Source organism: Mytilus trossulus, chromosome 5 (assembly GCF_036588685.1).
Source record: "Mytilus trossulus isolate FHL-02 chromosome 5, PNRI_Mtr1.1.1.hap1, whole genome shotgun sequence".
Classification (NCBI taxonomy): Eukaryota; Metazoa; Mollusca; class Bivalvia; order Mytilida; family Mytilidae; genus Mytilus; species Mytilus trossulus.
The window spans coordinates 86,012,491-86,028,108 of record NC_086377.1 but is presented as its reverse complement, the minus strand read 5'-3'; the positions used below and the strand labels follow the sequence as shown (position 1 = coordinate 86,028,108).

The 15,618-nt window shown below is 29.7% G+C and overlaps 1 protein-coding gene and 1 long non-coding RNA gene across 2 annotated transcripts; both read left to right on the top strand.

Annotated features, from left to right (window-relative positions):
• The first annotated feature begins 396 nt into the window (after nt 1–396).
• LOC134718408 (uncharacterized) lies at nt 397–5,727 on the top strand. Its single transcript, XM_063580908.1, has 4 exons — nt 397–720; nt 4,611–4,707; nt 5,061–5,241; nt 5,646–5,727. Exons 1-4 carry the CDS (start codon nt 397–399, stop codon nt 5,677–5,679), a joined length of 636 nt encoding a protein of 211 aa, XP_063436978.1. The 3' UTR covers nt 5,680–5,727.
• A 6,423-nt stretch (nt 5,728–12,150) lies between these two features.
• On the top strand, nt 12,151–14,923 carry LOC134719233 (uncharacterized). Its single transcript, XR_010107556.1, has 3 exons — nt 12,151–12,725; nt 14,130–14,334; nt 14,688–14,923. It is a non-coding gene; the product is annotated as an uncharacterized LOC134719233 (long non-coding RNA).
• Nucleotides 14,924–15,618: the final 695 nt, after the last annotated feature.

Below are 15,618 nucleotides of genomic sequence, written 5' to 3'. Positions count from 1 at the left end.
TGTCAATTATTATTTAACTACCCTGAAATATCTGTTGGTGTGGTTCATTGTTGGAAGACAGTGACATATCTATACTTGTAGCCATCTGCTGTTAAGGATGTATTCTTCTGACGATTTTAACATAATTTGGAATCGGTCTACGGGAGATAACTCTTATCTTATCACAATGTCGCAAAATTGATGACAAAATTCATAGTTCGCCGAAAATAAATAAAAACTGTTAAATACACTTAAATGTTGTCTTTTTATGTTTTTTGGGGAAATACATGTTCAAAACTTAAATAGAAATTATTTGAAAATGTTGAACGAAACACTCACTTTCCCGGATGCACGGGTCGCCAATGTAAACAACATTGAACGGGACATAACTCATGAGGCAGCAGACGATAACACAAGATGGGACGCAAATTAAAAGGAGGATTCAAAACAAGACAACAGAAAGAAAGGTTAAAGAAAGTATCTGCGGGATTGTTAGAAAGGAGAAATAATGTCGACCTAGACCCCTCTGTCTTGCAGTTGCACGACCATTGTTATTCGTCTCTTGACAGTGTCCGTGAACAGAATGTCCCTTCAAACGTCAAGTCATGGAATTCAGGAAGGCGTATTGTAGAGCTTGGTGTACTCGCAGAGGGTCTGTCAGGCTGTAAGAAATGTGGACTACCTCTGCAATTGGCCTACGCATCTGACATTCTCATATATGGATTGTCAGCTATTATAAAGGTAAACACTACAAAACGTACACCAAAAGTTCGTATTTATTTCAAATAATCTTCAGCCCTCATTCAGACTGTTATCTATTTGAGTATTTCATACCCCAATCTCCTAACCTATAACATGCTTAAGAAGACACATTGTAAAAGGGGTCCTGAATAGGCTGATCCTGAATAGGCTGATCCTGAAATCTTGGGCTTAAAACATGTAATCTGGATAAAGTTGCTATCCCCCCTCAATTACCATGTTTTTATAATAAGTTTATATCATGTTTAACAATAAAAAATTAAAAGCTCCTTACTGAGCATCCACCAACCATAGTAAAAATAGATTCATCCAGGTAGAAATGTTACAACCAGAATTTAAGATTTATTTTAGTTGTTGTTTATTTGAATAATACGATATACTAATAATAATAAATCTTTATTGCAAAAAACATGAAACCCTGACGGGTTAAAATGCAAACAGAGTACAATGTATACACAAGTGACAAGAAACATAACTATACATGATAAATGTTTTTAAAAAGTGAAGTTGATATTAATAACATATATCTATATATAGATGTATATAATAATTGACCAATGTGGACCTTATTTTCGCAATTCCATAGATTGCTTTATATAGTCTACAACACTAGACAAAATATCTTTATTGGGATCTAGAATAGTTTTAAGTTTAGAGTTTGAGTCAAGCTGGTTAAAATTAGGATAATGGGTTTTAATTGCATTTATAAGGGAATGTCTTACATTACTGTTAATTTGGCAATGAAGGAAAAAGTGTTCCTCATCATCTAAAATTTTACAAACTTTGCACAGTCTGTGTTCTCTTTGAATTTTTTTGTAACGTCCTAATTCAATTTCCAAATTATGATCACTTACACGTAATTTTGTTAAAAGCTGACGACTATTAAAATTGTTTAGATTGTGCAGGTAGTCCTCAAATTTAATTTCATTTTTAAGTTTACTATAAAGGTAAAGTTTTGAACTGTTATCAATATTTGAAAGTTTTTGAAGAGTGATGTTATTATACTTTTCCTTCACTATACATTTAAAAGTTTTTTTGAGTGAATTTTTTATAAGTTTAAAAGGTTTATCAGAATCAACATATTGTTCTTCATCAATATTAAATTCTTTAAAAATATGCTTGGCAAAAGTGTACCAAGTATATATTCCATTTTCAGACATAGACTTATTTACTGCAAAAGCTTCTTTAACAAGAGGGTTTATTTCATGGCAGTTTATTCGACAAAAATATAATAAAACTTGAGTTTTAATAAAAGAGTCAAGTGGAAATCGTCCTAACTCAGACTTTGCAGCTATATTACATGAGGTTTTTTTAATTCCAAGAACAGTTTTACAAAACTTATGATGCACTTTCTCAAAGCTGAATCTATCTGTCAATGATAAAATATCACAGTTAGTTCCATGCAAAGTGGCTCTATTTATGGCTCTATAAATTGAGTAATAATCTTCCATAAACCAGATCTCGCTATTATATAAAATTATGGGTTTAATAAGTGAATCAAATAATTTACATGATAAATCAACAGGGACATGATGAAAATTAGACATATATTTTTTTAGTGAAAATAACGCTTTAAGCGCTTTTTTGGATAGTTCATGTGTAGATCTCTTAAATTTTCCTTTATTATCAATAATGTTCCCAAGAAAATTATACTCTTTAACTTCAGTTAACTGATTTTGTTTATAAAAAAATTTTGACTCAAAAGAATTTCTAGAATGAAAAATCATAACTTTTGTTTTATTTGTATTTACAGTCAGCTGCCATTTGTAGCAATATTTTTCCAGTTTATTCAAAGCAGATTGTAAACCGTTTTGTGATTCTGATAATATTAAAAGATCATCAGCAAAACTAAGACTACTTATTGATGTTTTATCTAAGGACACAGGATCACATGTCCCATCAAAAATTGAATGGAGATCATTAATAAAACAATTAAACAATGTGGGGCTCAAACTGTCCCCTTGTTTGACCCCTTTATCTATTTCAAAAAATTCAGATTGTTTATTATCTATTTTAACTGAAGATTGACAACACTTATACATATCTTTAATTACTTCAAATATTTTCTTTCCAACATCATCCTTCTTTAATTTGTATAAGAGACCAGCATGCCAAACAGTGTCAAAAGCACGACGCAAATCAACAAAGCAAGAGTAAATTTTACTCTTCTTTTTTGTCAAATATTTTATCATTAAAGTTTTTAGAATAAAAATACTATCTGCTGTCCTATGATTATTTCTAAATCCAAATTGATGAACTGAAAACTTGTCTTCATAGTAAGTTACAACTCTAGAATTAATAACAGCACTGAAAAGTTTAGCAATACAATTTTGAAGGGAAATTCCCCTATAGTTATTAATATCTAGCTTATCTCCAGCTTTATGAATAAGTATGGTAAAAGATTTTCTCCAGTTTGATGGATATTTACCAGAATCAAGAATTAAATTAAAAAGCTTAGTAATAGCTTTACAAGTAACAACACCACTATATTTAATAATTTCATTACAAATTTGGTCTGGACCAGAGCTTTTCCCAGTTTTTAATTTTTGTATACATTTATTTACTTCATTGATAGTAAAAGGTTTATCAGTTACCTCATTGAATAAAAGTGCATCAGTTTCATTTAATATATCGGTTTCAATTTTAGTTTTAAATTCTTTATCATAGTTTACAGACTCTCCTTGATGCTTAAAATGATCAATAATTTCTGGAAAACCAGCTTGAAGCTCAATTTTTTTATTAGTGTTCTCATATTTTAATGACTTTAATAATTTCCAATATTGTTTAGGGTCTGTATCTCTAAGGGCTGAAAGCTGACTAAATATTTCCTTTTTAAATTGATTTTTCTTTCTTTTTATTAATTTTTTACACAGTTTACAGTGACCTAGGAAATTATTTCTTAAATTGAGGTTATAAGGATTTATTCGTAATAATTTGGCTAGATTTGATACAGTTTTCTTTACATCAGCTAGTTCTCTATCTTCCCATGGCTTTTTATGAAGATGTGGTTTTTATGCCAATTAGAAAACTCTCCATTCAAGTATAATAATACCATTAATTCAGAAATTATTGCGATGTTTTGGTTATTGAAAAAAATACAACTGGGTTTTAATCTCAATAATTTAAACTCACATTTTGAAATATTTTATATGAATTAAACAGGTTTTCTTTTTCGTGTCGCAAATATTAAAAACGCATTAAAATCTTACAGCTAATTTCCTAATGCATGTAGAGCAACACTTTGGAGTTTTCTTGCTTTGTTTGTATAATTATAAAGGGATAAAATTCAATTGAATTTAAATATCATATATGCAGGTTTACATACCCATATGAAGATGTCAATCTTAATATACAAGGCTGAAATAAACAATTATACAAAAAAAGAAAGGAATCCAACCAAACTTTTACTCTACAAGCAGTAGGGAATAAGCTGTAAAGGATAAAATCACAATAATAAATGCACACAATAATTCTGAATTTACAGTATATAAAAGTAAACCATTGTAGGTCAAGGAACTATCTTCAACTTTGGAGAACTGTTAATTGTACACCTATTTTTACCCAGTACACAAAACTTTGACACATTTTTTTTTATCAACATACACACAATCTACAATGCACTTATTATAAATTTAGCAAGGTTTTATTTTGAGAACACCAAATCTGCATGAGGACTACAGCTTTCACGTACTAGATTATCCCTGTGAAAAAATAAGTTGAATTGTACACATAAATCCACTGAATTTCTTCATTTTCTTTAAAAAAATGTTATTACTACAGTTTATAGACTGTACCAAATCATTATGCACTGATTAATTGCAAACAATATGTCAAAATGTTTTAACTGATTATTTTATTCTATTCTTTTTTAGATACCATGTAATAATATAAGATGTCAGCACATGTTCAATGTTCAAACTGGAAAAAGACATGACAAAATATGGGATGCCAACACAAAATTAGCTACAGGTATGTGCTATCACATGTACAATTCTTGCCAGATTTTTAAAAATAACAACATTATCAAAGGTTTAGATCTGTGCTGACTTTTGCAAAGTTGTGATGATCAACAGTTTTTTTGGAAATTATGTTGTATTTTTTCTAAAGCCAACTATCTATATATAAGATAAATTGATTGTCTTCTTTATTAGATAAAAATATGAAGTTTACAGTTATAAGTTTCTTGTATAGATAAAATAAATATGTGATTTTGGTCTTTTTGGTTTGATTTTAGTTTATGACTTATTTTATATATTGTTCATCTTAGTTTTCATTCAAATTGAATAGTTTGTAATTATTAAACATTTTATGTGTACTTTCAGCAATGGTGCATACTGGAATTGGTGGTAGACGGGTTAATTCCTTTTTAACTGCTCTAAATATCCCACCTGTGAGTAATACCTTACTTAGTGCAAGACAAAAGGAATCTGGAAGTGCCATTGAAACAGTAGCAGAGACTACTATAGCGGAATGTTTATCTCAAGAAATAGATATCACTAAACAGTAAGTTCCACATTTACCACATTTTATATAAATAATATTAAAAGGTTCCAAAAGTAAACATAATTTGAAATTGTAGCGTTTTAGAAATAGTCTTGCAATGCTGATGTTTGGTGAAGCAAATTGGTAAGACCACACTAGATATTGGACTAAGGGGAACAACTCTTATTCAAAGTAGTTCAGTATTTAATGATATCTGTGTTCCATTATTACTGTTGTAAATATTTATGCCATCTGGAATAATAAGTTTAAAGAATTTAATTATGTTATTTTCATGCCCCAATCAGTCTATATCAAACAATTTAAGCTTGTTATTGAGACTAACTGAAAAAGAACATTTTCTTCTATATTTTCAGCTAAAAAAATCTGAAAATGTCATTATTACAGTATACAGATATTTTTTCCAGGAAATTTGATAGTAATGAGTTGACTGAGTGTTGATGGTGCATGGCAAAAAAGAGGAAGTGGCAGGACATATGACAGTCTTTCGGGTATGTATAATGTGAAAATTCTCAAGTTACTAAGGTTTTCTTTTTTTTCAAAGAAAATAAGCTACAGACGAAAATTTGGAAATGGAAAACCAACAAAATTAATATTTTCACAATATCCAATAATACATATATGGTATAGCATTCTATTGTTTTCATTGGGTATTACAATTACAATTTTCAGAGGTTATTTTAAATATATCCTAAGCTTTGTTTCAACTTTATGTTTATTGATACTATGTATCAATTTATATGTATAGAGGTGGTCAATAAAAAAAAAAACATTCTATGCGGTATGGGCTTTGGTCATTGTTGAAGGCTGTACGGTGACCTATAGTTGTTAATGTCTGTGTTATTTTGGTCTTTTGTGTATTGTTGTCTCATTGGCAATCATACCACATCTTCTTTTTTTCTAACATATGACGTCACACATGTAACAACCACAGAGGAAGCACTCCAGCATACAAAAAGAAAATTACATGTTATTCACTGGATATTTCTGTGTCATTTTGGTCTCTTGTAGAGAGTTGTTGTCTCATTGGCAATCATACCAAATCTATTTTTTATATGTTATAATTCTTGCAATTTAAAAAAAAAACACACACAGAACGAACATATGGCACGCATTGAACACTTTTTCCCTGATACATTATTTACATATGTAATATGAAAATTCAGGGCTTTTACTCATTCAATACATTATGTATGGACTTTAAAGATTATATTGACACTCAGACTTCTTCCTAGTTCAATATATTACATATAATACATCTTATCCCTCTATTAAGTGTCTTATGAGAGTTGTGTTTATAGGCAGATCCAAAAGGGGGGCTGAGGGCCAAGGCCCCCCTTTCTTAAGAAAAATTTGGTTAAGTATACAGGGAATCACTGAAGCATGACTAGAGTGGCACCTCCCCCTTATGTAAGTCAGCACCCCCTCCCCCTCCCCCTTTTACAAAAAGTTTAATTTCACTGCACACAATTCAAATCAAACCTGAATTATTTTATTGCTGTACAATCAATTTGATATTTTGAATTACAGGTCACTGTTCCATGATTGGTACAGAAACAGGAAAAGTTTTAGGCTTCAGTGTCCGCAGCAAGTATTGTTAAATGTGTGATGAAGCAACCTGAAAAGGAGTACAGGCAAAGACCCATGACTGCAGAATGAACTGGGATGGAAGCGCAAAGGCAATGGAGCAGGACATGGTGGTAGACCAAAATGACACAAACATTAACAACTATAGGTCACCGTACGGCCTTCAACAATGAGCAATCCCATACCGCATAGTCAGCATATTAAGTTGTTTCATGCTTTGCTTTTTACATAGGAAACAAAGACAGGTTGGAGAGGTCGTCACTAAAAATTAAATATTGTATGCATATAATAAGCATACAATTTTAAGCAATGTCCACTGCAAACTTCATGTTATTGACATTAAGTGGTCTAAAACGTGTGGATAAACAAGTAAATACTTCACAATAAAATCAATTGAATAAAAAGATATCTGCAATAAAAAAAATTTTAATCTTTGATAGTGATAGTGATTGCAATACTTAGAGACCTTCAAGCAAGGAAAAGGAGAGCAATAAGCATTACTAGGAAAGAAAAAATTCAGAAGGATCCAGCTACGAAACAGAAGGTAAATAATTATTTCAACTGCATTTAAAAAAAAAGAGGGAGATTTATATGTATGTCAGTGGATTCACAATGACTGGTAAATTGACCACTTATTACTACGCCTGTAAGGATTACAAATTTAATTTTCCTGCTCCTACATGTAGGTCTGGTTTACGCTTTATTTCCAGGCGTTATACTCCTTATAATTTTGTACGGGTGGTCATGTCATAAATATAAGAGGAAATGGTACTAGATTGTTTCTCATTACCTGAATATAGAAATTTGAGGATCATGGAAAGAATAAAAAAAGAATTACAAATTCTATCAACCTTTTAAATGCAACAAATGTTTTAGAAATTAATTTTGCAACTACAGTGACATTAGTGTCAAAATAAACCTAAATCATTTGACATTATTTATTGTTTTAACAAAGGCTAGAATGACTTTAAATGAAAATATTATTTTTGAAGGGTGAAGAGAAATGCAGTTAAAGAGATGTGTGAGGGCACAAGTTACATTGATTTGCAGGACCACCAAGACATTGTTGAAATTCCTTCAGCACCTGTTCCACCAGAAGTTCACTGCAATATTCCAAATACTGCAAAAGTTATTTGCTTTGACTTGGAAACCACTAGTTTAGGTATATAATTTGTTTTAATGACATAGGTCAAGTTTATTGCAGGAATACTGGTGAATATAGAGTTTAATTTCATATTACACAAGCTCAAATAATAATTACAATTCCAAGTACAATATAAATATTCTTGTAATATAACACTTTGACCTATGAAAGCAAAGAATCACAAACTTTTTAAAAATATATATTTTTGTCACTGATTACGTTGTTTACATGTAAGATAGAAGCTCTGTTTGCACTAGTGCAAAAAAAGGATAAAAAATATACAAGAGGGACAGTCAAACTCATAAATTGAAAAGAAGCTGACAATGACATGGCTAAAAATGAAAAAGACAAACAGACAAATAATAGTATACAAGAAACAACATAGAAAATTATTAGAAAGACTTAGCAACATCAACATTCATTGGAATATTAAAAATGAGGAGGTTTGGTATAATTGACAATAAGGTTTATTTATCCACCATGGTTCAAATGAAGTTAATGTAATCAATAAAAGGCAAACATGTGACCTTCAACAATAAGCTAGATAAACTGATGCTTTAGTTATATAAGACTGGTATATACTTTATGAATGAATTGTTGCTTTTTCAACATAGTATAGATGGGTAGAATTATCAAATTCGTATAAAACTGCATGTTTGATATATATTTCTAAAATAGATCAACTCGAGCAGATTTTCCATTATATTTGCCATAAAACTATATCTATTTAAAAAGAAAACAATGACTGATGGACAGTTGCATGGACCACTTTTCTTTCTGAACACTTGCACTTGGTAATGTACTAAAATTAAAATATTGTTTTTTTTATAGCAAGGGACTCACATATTACACAGATTGCAGCAGTCAATGGAGAATATCACTGGACTTCCTACGTTATACCAAAATTACCCATTTCCAGTCAAGCCAGTGAGGTAACAGGTCTTACTATGAGAAATGGAAGGATGTTCCACCAAGGAAAAATTGTGGAATCTTCAACAATTTCTACAGCATTAGATGGCTTTCTAGAATTTCTTAAAGCTGCAGGTCATAACATCTACCTCACAGGCCATAACATCAAGACCTTTGATTGTCACATTTTAATTAATACCCTTAAATCTGTTGGAAAGACTGAAGAATTGAAAAAATGTGTAGAAGGATTTGTAGATACCAGGCTGCTTTTTAAAATTAACAATCCAGATCTCGTCTTTTAGCCAAGTTAACTTGATAAAAACTCTTATGAATTGCAGTTATGATGCACTAGAAGATGTGATTTACCTTCAAAAACTATTGGACTTCTCAAATATTAGAATAGCTGATCCTAAATTTTCCACTGCAACTTTCACTGTACAGACAGCATATTTTTCTCATGAACAAATTATTTTGACTAAGTTAAACCTTCCATCACTAAGGGAATTTATTGACCAGAAAGTAATAAGCATTGGAATTGCTCATAAAATTGCATATTCAAATTTAAACAAATCTTCACTTCTGCTAGCATTTTCCAGAGGCCAGGAAGAAGGAATTAGACAACTATTTTCAGAGGAATGTTGTAACCAGGGACCAAGAGTGACAAAGTCGTCAAAAATTATAACTGCTGTTTCAAACTTTATCAAACAACACTTGACTGAAAGTTAATTAATTATTGACTTTAAGGTGGTACCCAACACTTTCACTTAAATTAATTTGGTTCGTTTAATTTTCATTCTTTGACCCTTTAACGAAACTATTAAAAGTTCAAAAATTTTGAACCAACTGTTTTGTCCGAAAAATTACACTGGTTATATAGCAGTTTGACAAACACCAATTTTGATCATTGAGAAGCTTTATATTCCTTTTACAACACAAAGTCATTAAAAGGTTAAGCTAACTTTACAGAGTTATCTCCCTGAAGTGTTAGGTACCACCTTAAGTTAATCTACATTGTATTTATGTCTAATTTTCAATGTTGGACAGCAGGTCAACAGGGATGAGTTGTGAAATGAGATAATTTCTGAAATCTGTTTTTTAATACTTTGAAATATAAATGGGATATTGTTACGAAGTCATCAACACATGCTTTCTAATTTTTGTCATTTTTCCATTGTTATTCCTCAGACTGTTTTTATATGCCATTTCTTCATCATTTATATATCTGGTCTTACGTTATAATCATTAAAATTCTAGGGATATTTAAAAACTGCGAAAGAAATAAGCATTAGCTAGCAAAACATATATCATAATTTCATTTTTTTATGAGATAATCGACATGAAACTGTCTTGTATGCACACCAAGCACCTATTTCCAAGGACTTGCAATGTTCATTTTATATTGGTTCTATTGTATATTACCACAGAAAAAAAATTTAATGCTAGAAGTAAGCTATTTGTAAAGAAAATTTTGGAATTAAGGGTTATTTTTATGATAAATTTCCCCAAAAACTTTAAAAATAGCAAGGCATGTGTTCTTTAATATTTTATATATGCCAAAGAACAATGTATTTAGCAGATCAAACACACAAATTGATGTTTTAACTTGATTACTGATGAAAAAAATCGAGAAATCTGCGGTTTTTAATGGGATTTTTTGTTTTTTTCATAATATGCGACTTGTGGGTGAGGGATCGTTAGATGGCATAAAACTTTCTTATATGCGCACCTACCCCCAATTTTTTTTTGCTTAAAATGTTAAGGTTATGTGGGTCCACATGTTTGCTAAGTTTAAAAAAAAGTTTCATTCGGGAAGTTTAGTATTTTTTGGTATTAGTTGGAATTTGGGCTATTTTTTGTGATAAATTATGAATATTTTTTTTCACTATAATGACAAAAAAAAATTAAAGTGTATTCAGATGAGGTATTATTTATATTATTTTTATGTAATGCATAGTATTAAAGAGATACAGCACAGGAACTAAGTTGTGTACTTGATTACTTGACAAAAAAATCATGTTTTGTCTGTTTTTATTGGATTTTTCACTTTTTCCGTATTCCATAAATAGTCAATTTTCAATTGGCCGTAGTTTTCTTAAATGCGCACCTACCTACAATTTTTTTTTTTAAACACTTCAGAATTTATTTGTCTACAGGAATATCATATTCATTTAAAAAGTTTAATTCGGGAAATTTTTGACTCTTCAGAAGAGAACATCCTTAAAATATTGTAAAAATGCTATCTGTTTGTTTCTGTTCAAAAACTGAAATGTCTGTAATTATCAGAGACATCATACATACCCAAGTTTACGATATGGACTGAGCTGCAGGAAAAAAAACGTTGCCATTACCGCCTATGTAAATACAATTACAGATATTGACCCATATGAACAGAATGAGACTAAATTCTTTTCAATTTATTTACATTTTTTAAAAACATTTTTTTTTTCAGGAAGAATTCGAGACAGACACCAGAAAAGAACATTTGGACATTCAACAGTTTTTTTTCAAGTTTGTTTCGTTCGATTTTGTTGAGTGTAGTCCTATTTTACGTTTTTATTATGCATACTAGTATTCTGTATTATAGTATAAGACTTGAAGTTTGTATTAAGTCAGGTTTAAATGCCTTCATTGCTCTGCTGTATAAAAAAAACGGTGTCAATTTTCTATAATCTTTTTTTATTAATCAATTAATGGTATGGTAATTAAAGTCTTAGTACAGTGTGTGATAAAAATGCATTGTTCGGCTTTAAATGTTAAATTCGATGAGATTTGGTTTAATATGGTGAACGAAATCTGTACGATAACAGAAACCAAACAGTATTCAAATACTCAAACAACCAAATACACTTAAAAATAAAGCAAATTCAATTTCTAACCGGTTTAAAACCATGCGCTGCGTTATTGGTTAAGTTTATACACCATGAGGCCATTTAAGGGGCAATGCCAGAGAAAACCAGGCAGAACTTGGAAATTTTGTTCAACAGCCTTTTTGAGATAAATGTGTTTTTGTAATGTATCCACCTTGTTTTGTTGGGAAATGACATTTTAAAAAGTCATATTGGGTTATTATGTATAAAAAAATGAATTTGATTTTTCAGTAAATTTGACTCCTTATATAAGGAAATAGGGGTATTCATTTCATAACAAAAACAGCCTACAATATAACAATTGATATATATTCTATAAGATGACCATGAATACAGCAGGAAATGATAACATCTTTGGTATCTGTTGATATGTAAATGTTCTTATGCAGTAAACTGTCAGGAAACAGCAGTTTATTTTCGTCTTTTTGGTGTTTAGACATACCAAAAGTGATGCTCTTCAATTTAAAAACCGATAAAGGTTGTAACCAGCTGGTAATGTTTTGACAGAAAAATGAACTTCTGTTGTATATTTTTATACATAATTGAACATTTTGATAAGATTTAAGAAAAGTACATAACTTTGTGGTGTTTGGAAACTTATTTCCCTCACCAGAAGATTGTTGCATACATGTACGGGTGATCACTTCCAGACAGAGGCAGTTACAATATATGTACGGGAATGAGGATTATTTATAAGACTGAAATTATTGTATTATTTGCTGGAAATGTGGAATATGAGGAATTTAAAGCCATCCGTGAGTAGTTTTTGATGATTCAGCTGGACAAATGCTGGAAATTATTCAGTTTTCTCCCACCTTAAAACAGTACATGGTATATCATGGACACCAAAAGCAAACTATAAAGATCTAAATGCCATAATTTTGTGCATCTTGAAAACTGGAAAGGCGGATCACTTTGAAGCAGATGATAGTGATAGTGTTTAAAAGAATTCTTTGTGACATTTATACCAGTTGGAACAGGTAATAGTTTAAATTATGAAAGTTTAAAATTACTTCTCGGATAAATCATGTGGCCCAATCAATAATTTTAATACATCCCCCCCCCTTTTCCCTCATATTTTTAGTTACAATGTGAAATTATTCTCTGCAAATGTATGATCTGTGCTGAAAGCAATTTTATACAAATTTTATTCATCATGTTCAAACATTATTTAAATAGGATAATAATTTAAAATAAAAAAAAAATAAAACTACATGTATCGGACTCAAAAGTTACAAAAAAAAAGAAGATTTGGTTATGATCATGATGATTGCCAATGAGAAAATCACATGTACAACTATCCTCCATATACACAACAGACCATACATGTCTGTCACCTTATTTATTATGCTTATCATTAATATGTACATGTCAGTAAGGTATGTTCATGTGCCAAAATGAATGTACATGTAGGCAAAATGCGACTACAACTGAATACATTTGCATGTACATGTAGAATAGATAAATGTATAAAAAGATGTGGTATGAGTATCAATGATAGATCATGATACAACTCTCCATCCAAGTCACAATTTATAAAAGTAAAGACAATCCTACAGTTATCAGGATAGTCATATGTATGTTTATGTCAGATATACATGTAAACAGTAAGCTTAATTTGTTAAAAATCAGGAACGTCAAATTTTAATTTTCTGTAATTTTGATTGCTACATGTACATATACAGTGTACCTATATTTTATGACATATGAAAGACACACATATATTGCAAAGTGGTTATCATGATAACATATATATTTATTTATAAAAATAAAACTTGTATATCAAATCTTAAGATAATTAGATTCTTAATCCACTATTTAGATGGGATCTTTTGGGACGGCAATACATTTGTTTCATAAAATTGTTGTTTATTGTCCTTCGTGTCCTTAGAAACTAAATTAGACATATGATATATACATGATACAATTGCAAGGATTTCAAACTTTTAACATTTAGTTCAAAACTGAAAAAAATATTTTAAAATTAGCACATTTTGAGATCTTGTCATTAGAATTTAGATACATTTGTACATGTACATGTGTGATCCTGAAGCGCATAACATATAAGGTTAATTTGACTCAAATATATCAAGTAAAGTTGTTTAGTAATAAGTCAATCACAATTTACCTTTCTGCTTTAAAGTGTACATTTAGATCATTTTATACATTAACCTGTCCATTTGAAAATAGAATTAATCATACAAAAAAGTCTTGTAACTTTGAATGTTTTAATGTAGTAAGACATGTAAGACGCTAAAAGCTCCTTATATATTTTCCACTGGTTCTTAAGATAATAAAATAACTAATTTGATTTTAAATACAATTTTCCAAATTCAATTCAAAGAATAATTGATCACCTTATAATCTGTTATTTCTTTAAACAGATAAAAGATACATCAGATGACAGACTTACATATAGAGGAGCCTATAATTAGAGAAATGGATCAACTTGATTTTGAAGTTAACCTACTGCATACCAATATCTCTTTAAGTACATGTTTATCTTTATTTTGATAAAGTACCATATGAGATAAAGTATGTGAAATCTTAAATCCTGTAAATATACTAGACATTATATCAGTACATAAGGTAAATCAGAATAAGAATGCATAACAAATGAATTGTTAAACATTTTAATGTGACCAGTGTCAGCTTAATTTAAGAACAAATTAAAACACAGATGACACACACATAAAAATTAATGAGACCAAGTGTGTATTTTCCAGATATGCAAGAAGGGTTTAAATCTCTCACTACAAATGTATTTGAATTCCTGAATTTGAAATCTTCTAAAAAATTATACTAAACTTCAAATATGTGTACTTGAATATATGTATATAATATTAAAATTCATCTTATTTAATATAATTAATTTAAAACATTTTCAAGCAAAAAACTGATGTATACATGTATAGCTTGACTATTCCTTCATTTGTTTTCAGGTGACTGAGCTTAAAGAAAATCACACATGAAACTGTAACCAGTTTGGGAGACTCATACAACAGAACATTTCAATACCTATTAAGTTTTTTATGTATATGTTTGACTTTTGGTAATATTTTGGAAGTTACTTTAGTAATTGAGAGACCTCAATATTGAAAATGACAATTTTGGTAGAGGACAATTTTAAGAATATCAATTTAGTTGTTTATGGATCTTTATCTTTTAAAATATTACTGGGTGTCTGAAAGAATATTTCAAATTTTTCTGAAACTATTTATCATGTTTCATGTGTTTATATAGGCAAATATTTATACATGTCATTTATGTTATGCAAGGGTTTAAATGAATTTCTAAAAAGATGTATATATGTGTTGATAAAATAAGTTCCAAATTATTACAGAGTAACAGAAAATGGGATCAATTTATATTAAAACAAATCTGTTAAAAGGAAATGAAAAGTCAAAAATTGTATTTTTTTAAATAATTGTGTTAACATTTTTGTGCTATTTAGAAATATGTACACAAAAAAAAATAAACTTTAATATAAGTATCAATGTAGTATGCCCTTGTTATTGTTTGTTTAGTGCAGTACATGCATTTGAATCTTGATCAAAATTTATGGATTGAATTAATAAACAGAATAAACTAATTGTTATATTAACACTGTAGCTAAGTATATGTCACATTTAATCAGGTTAAGTTATCCGTCTTATTAACAAAGGAGGTTTGATATGATTGCCAATTTCAAGGCTACATGTACTTATCACAGTTCTCTTTAGGCCATAATCATTGTGATGTATGGGAATAATTCTTTGTTGTCATATTCTGACTTTTATACAAACCAAGTGATGAAGATAAAGGGTGCTTCTATTTCCAAAGGTTTTGAAGAAACTGCTATGGAACACAATAAAAATCAGAAGATGTAGTATA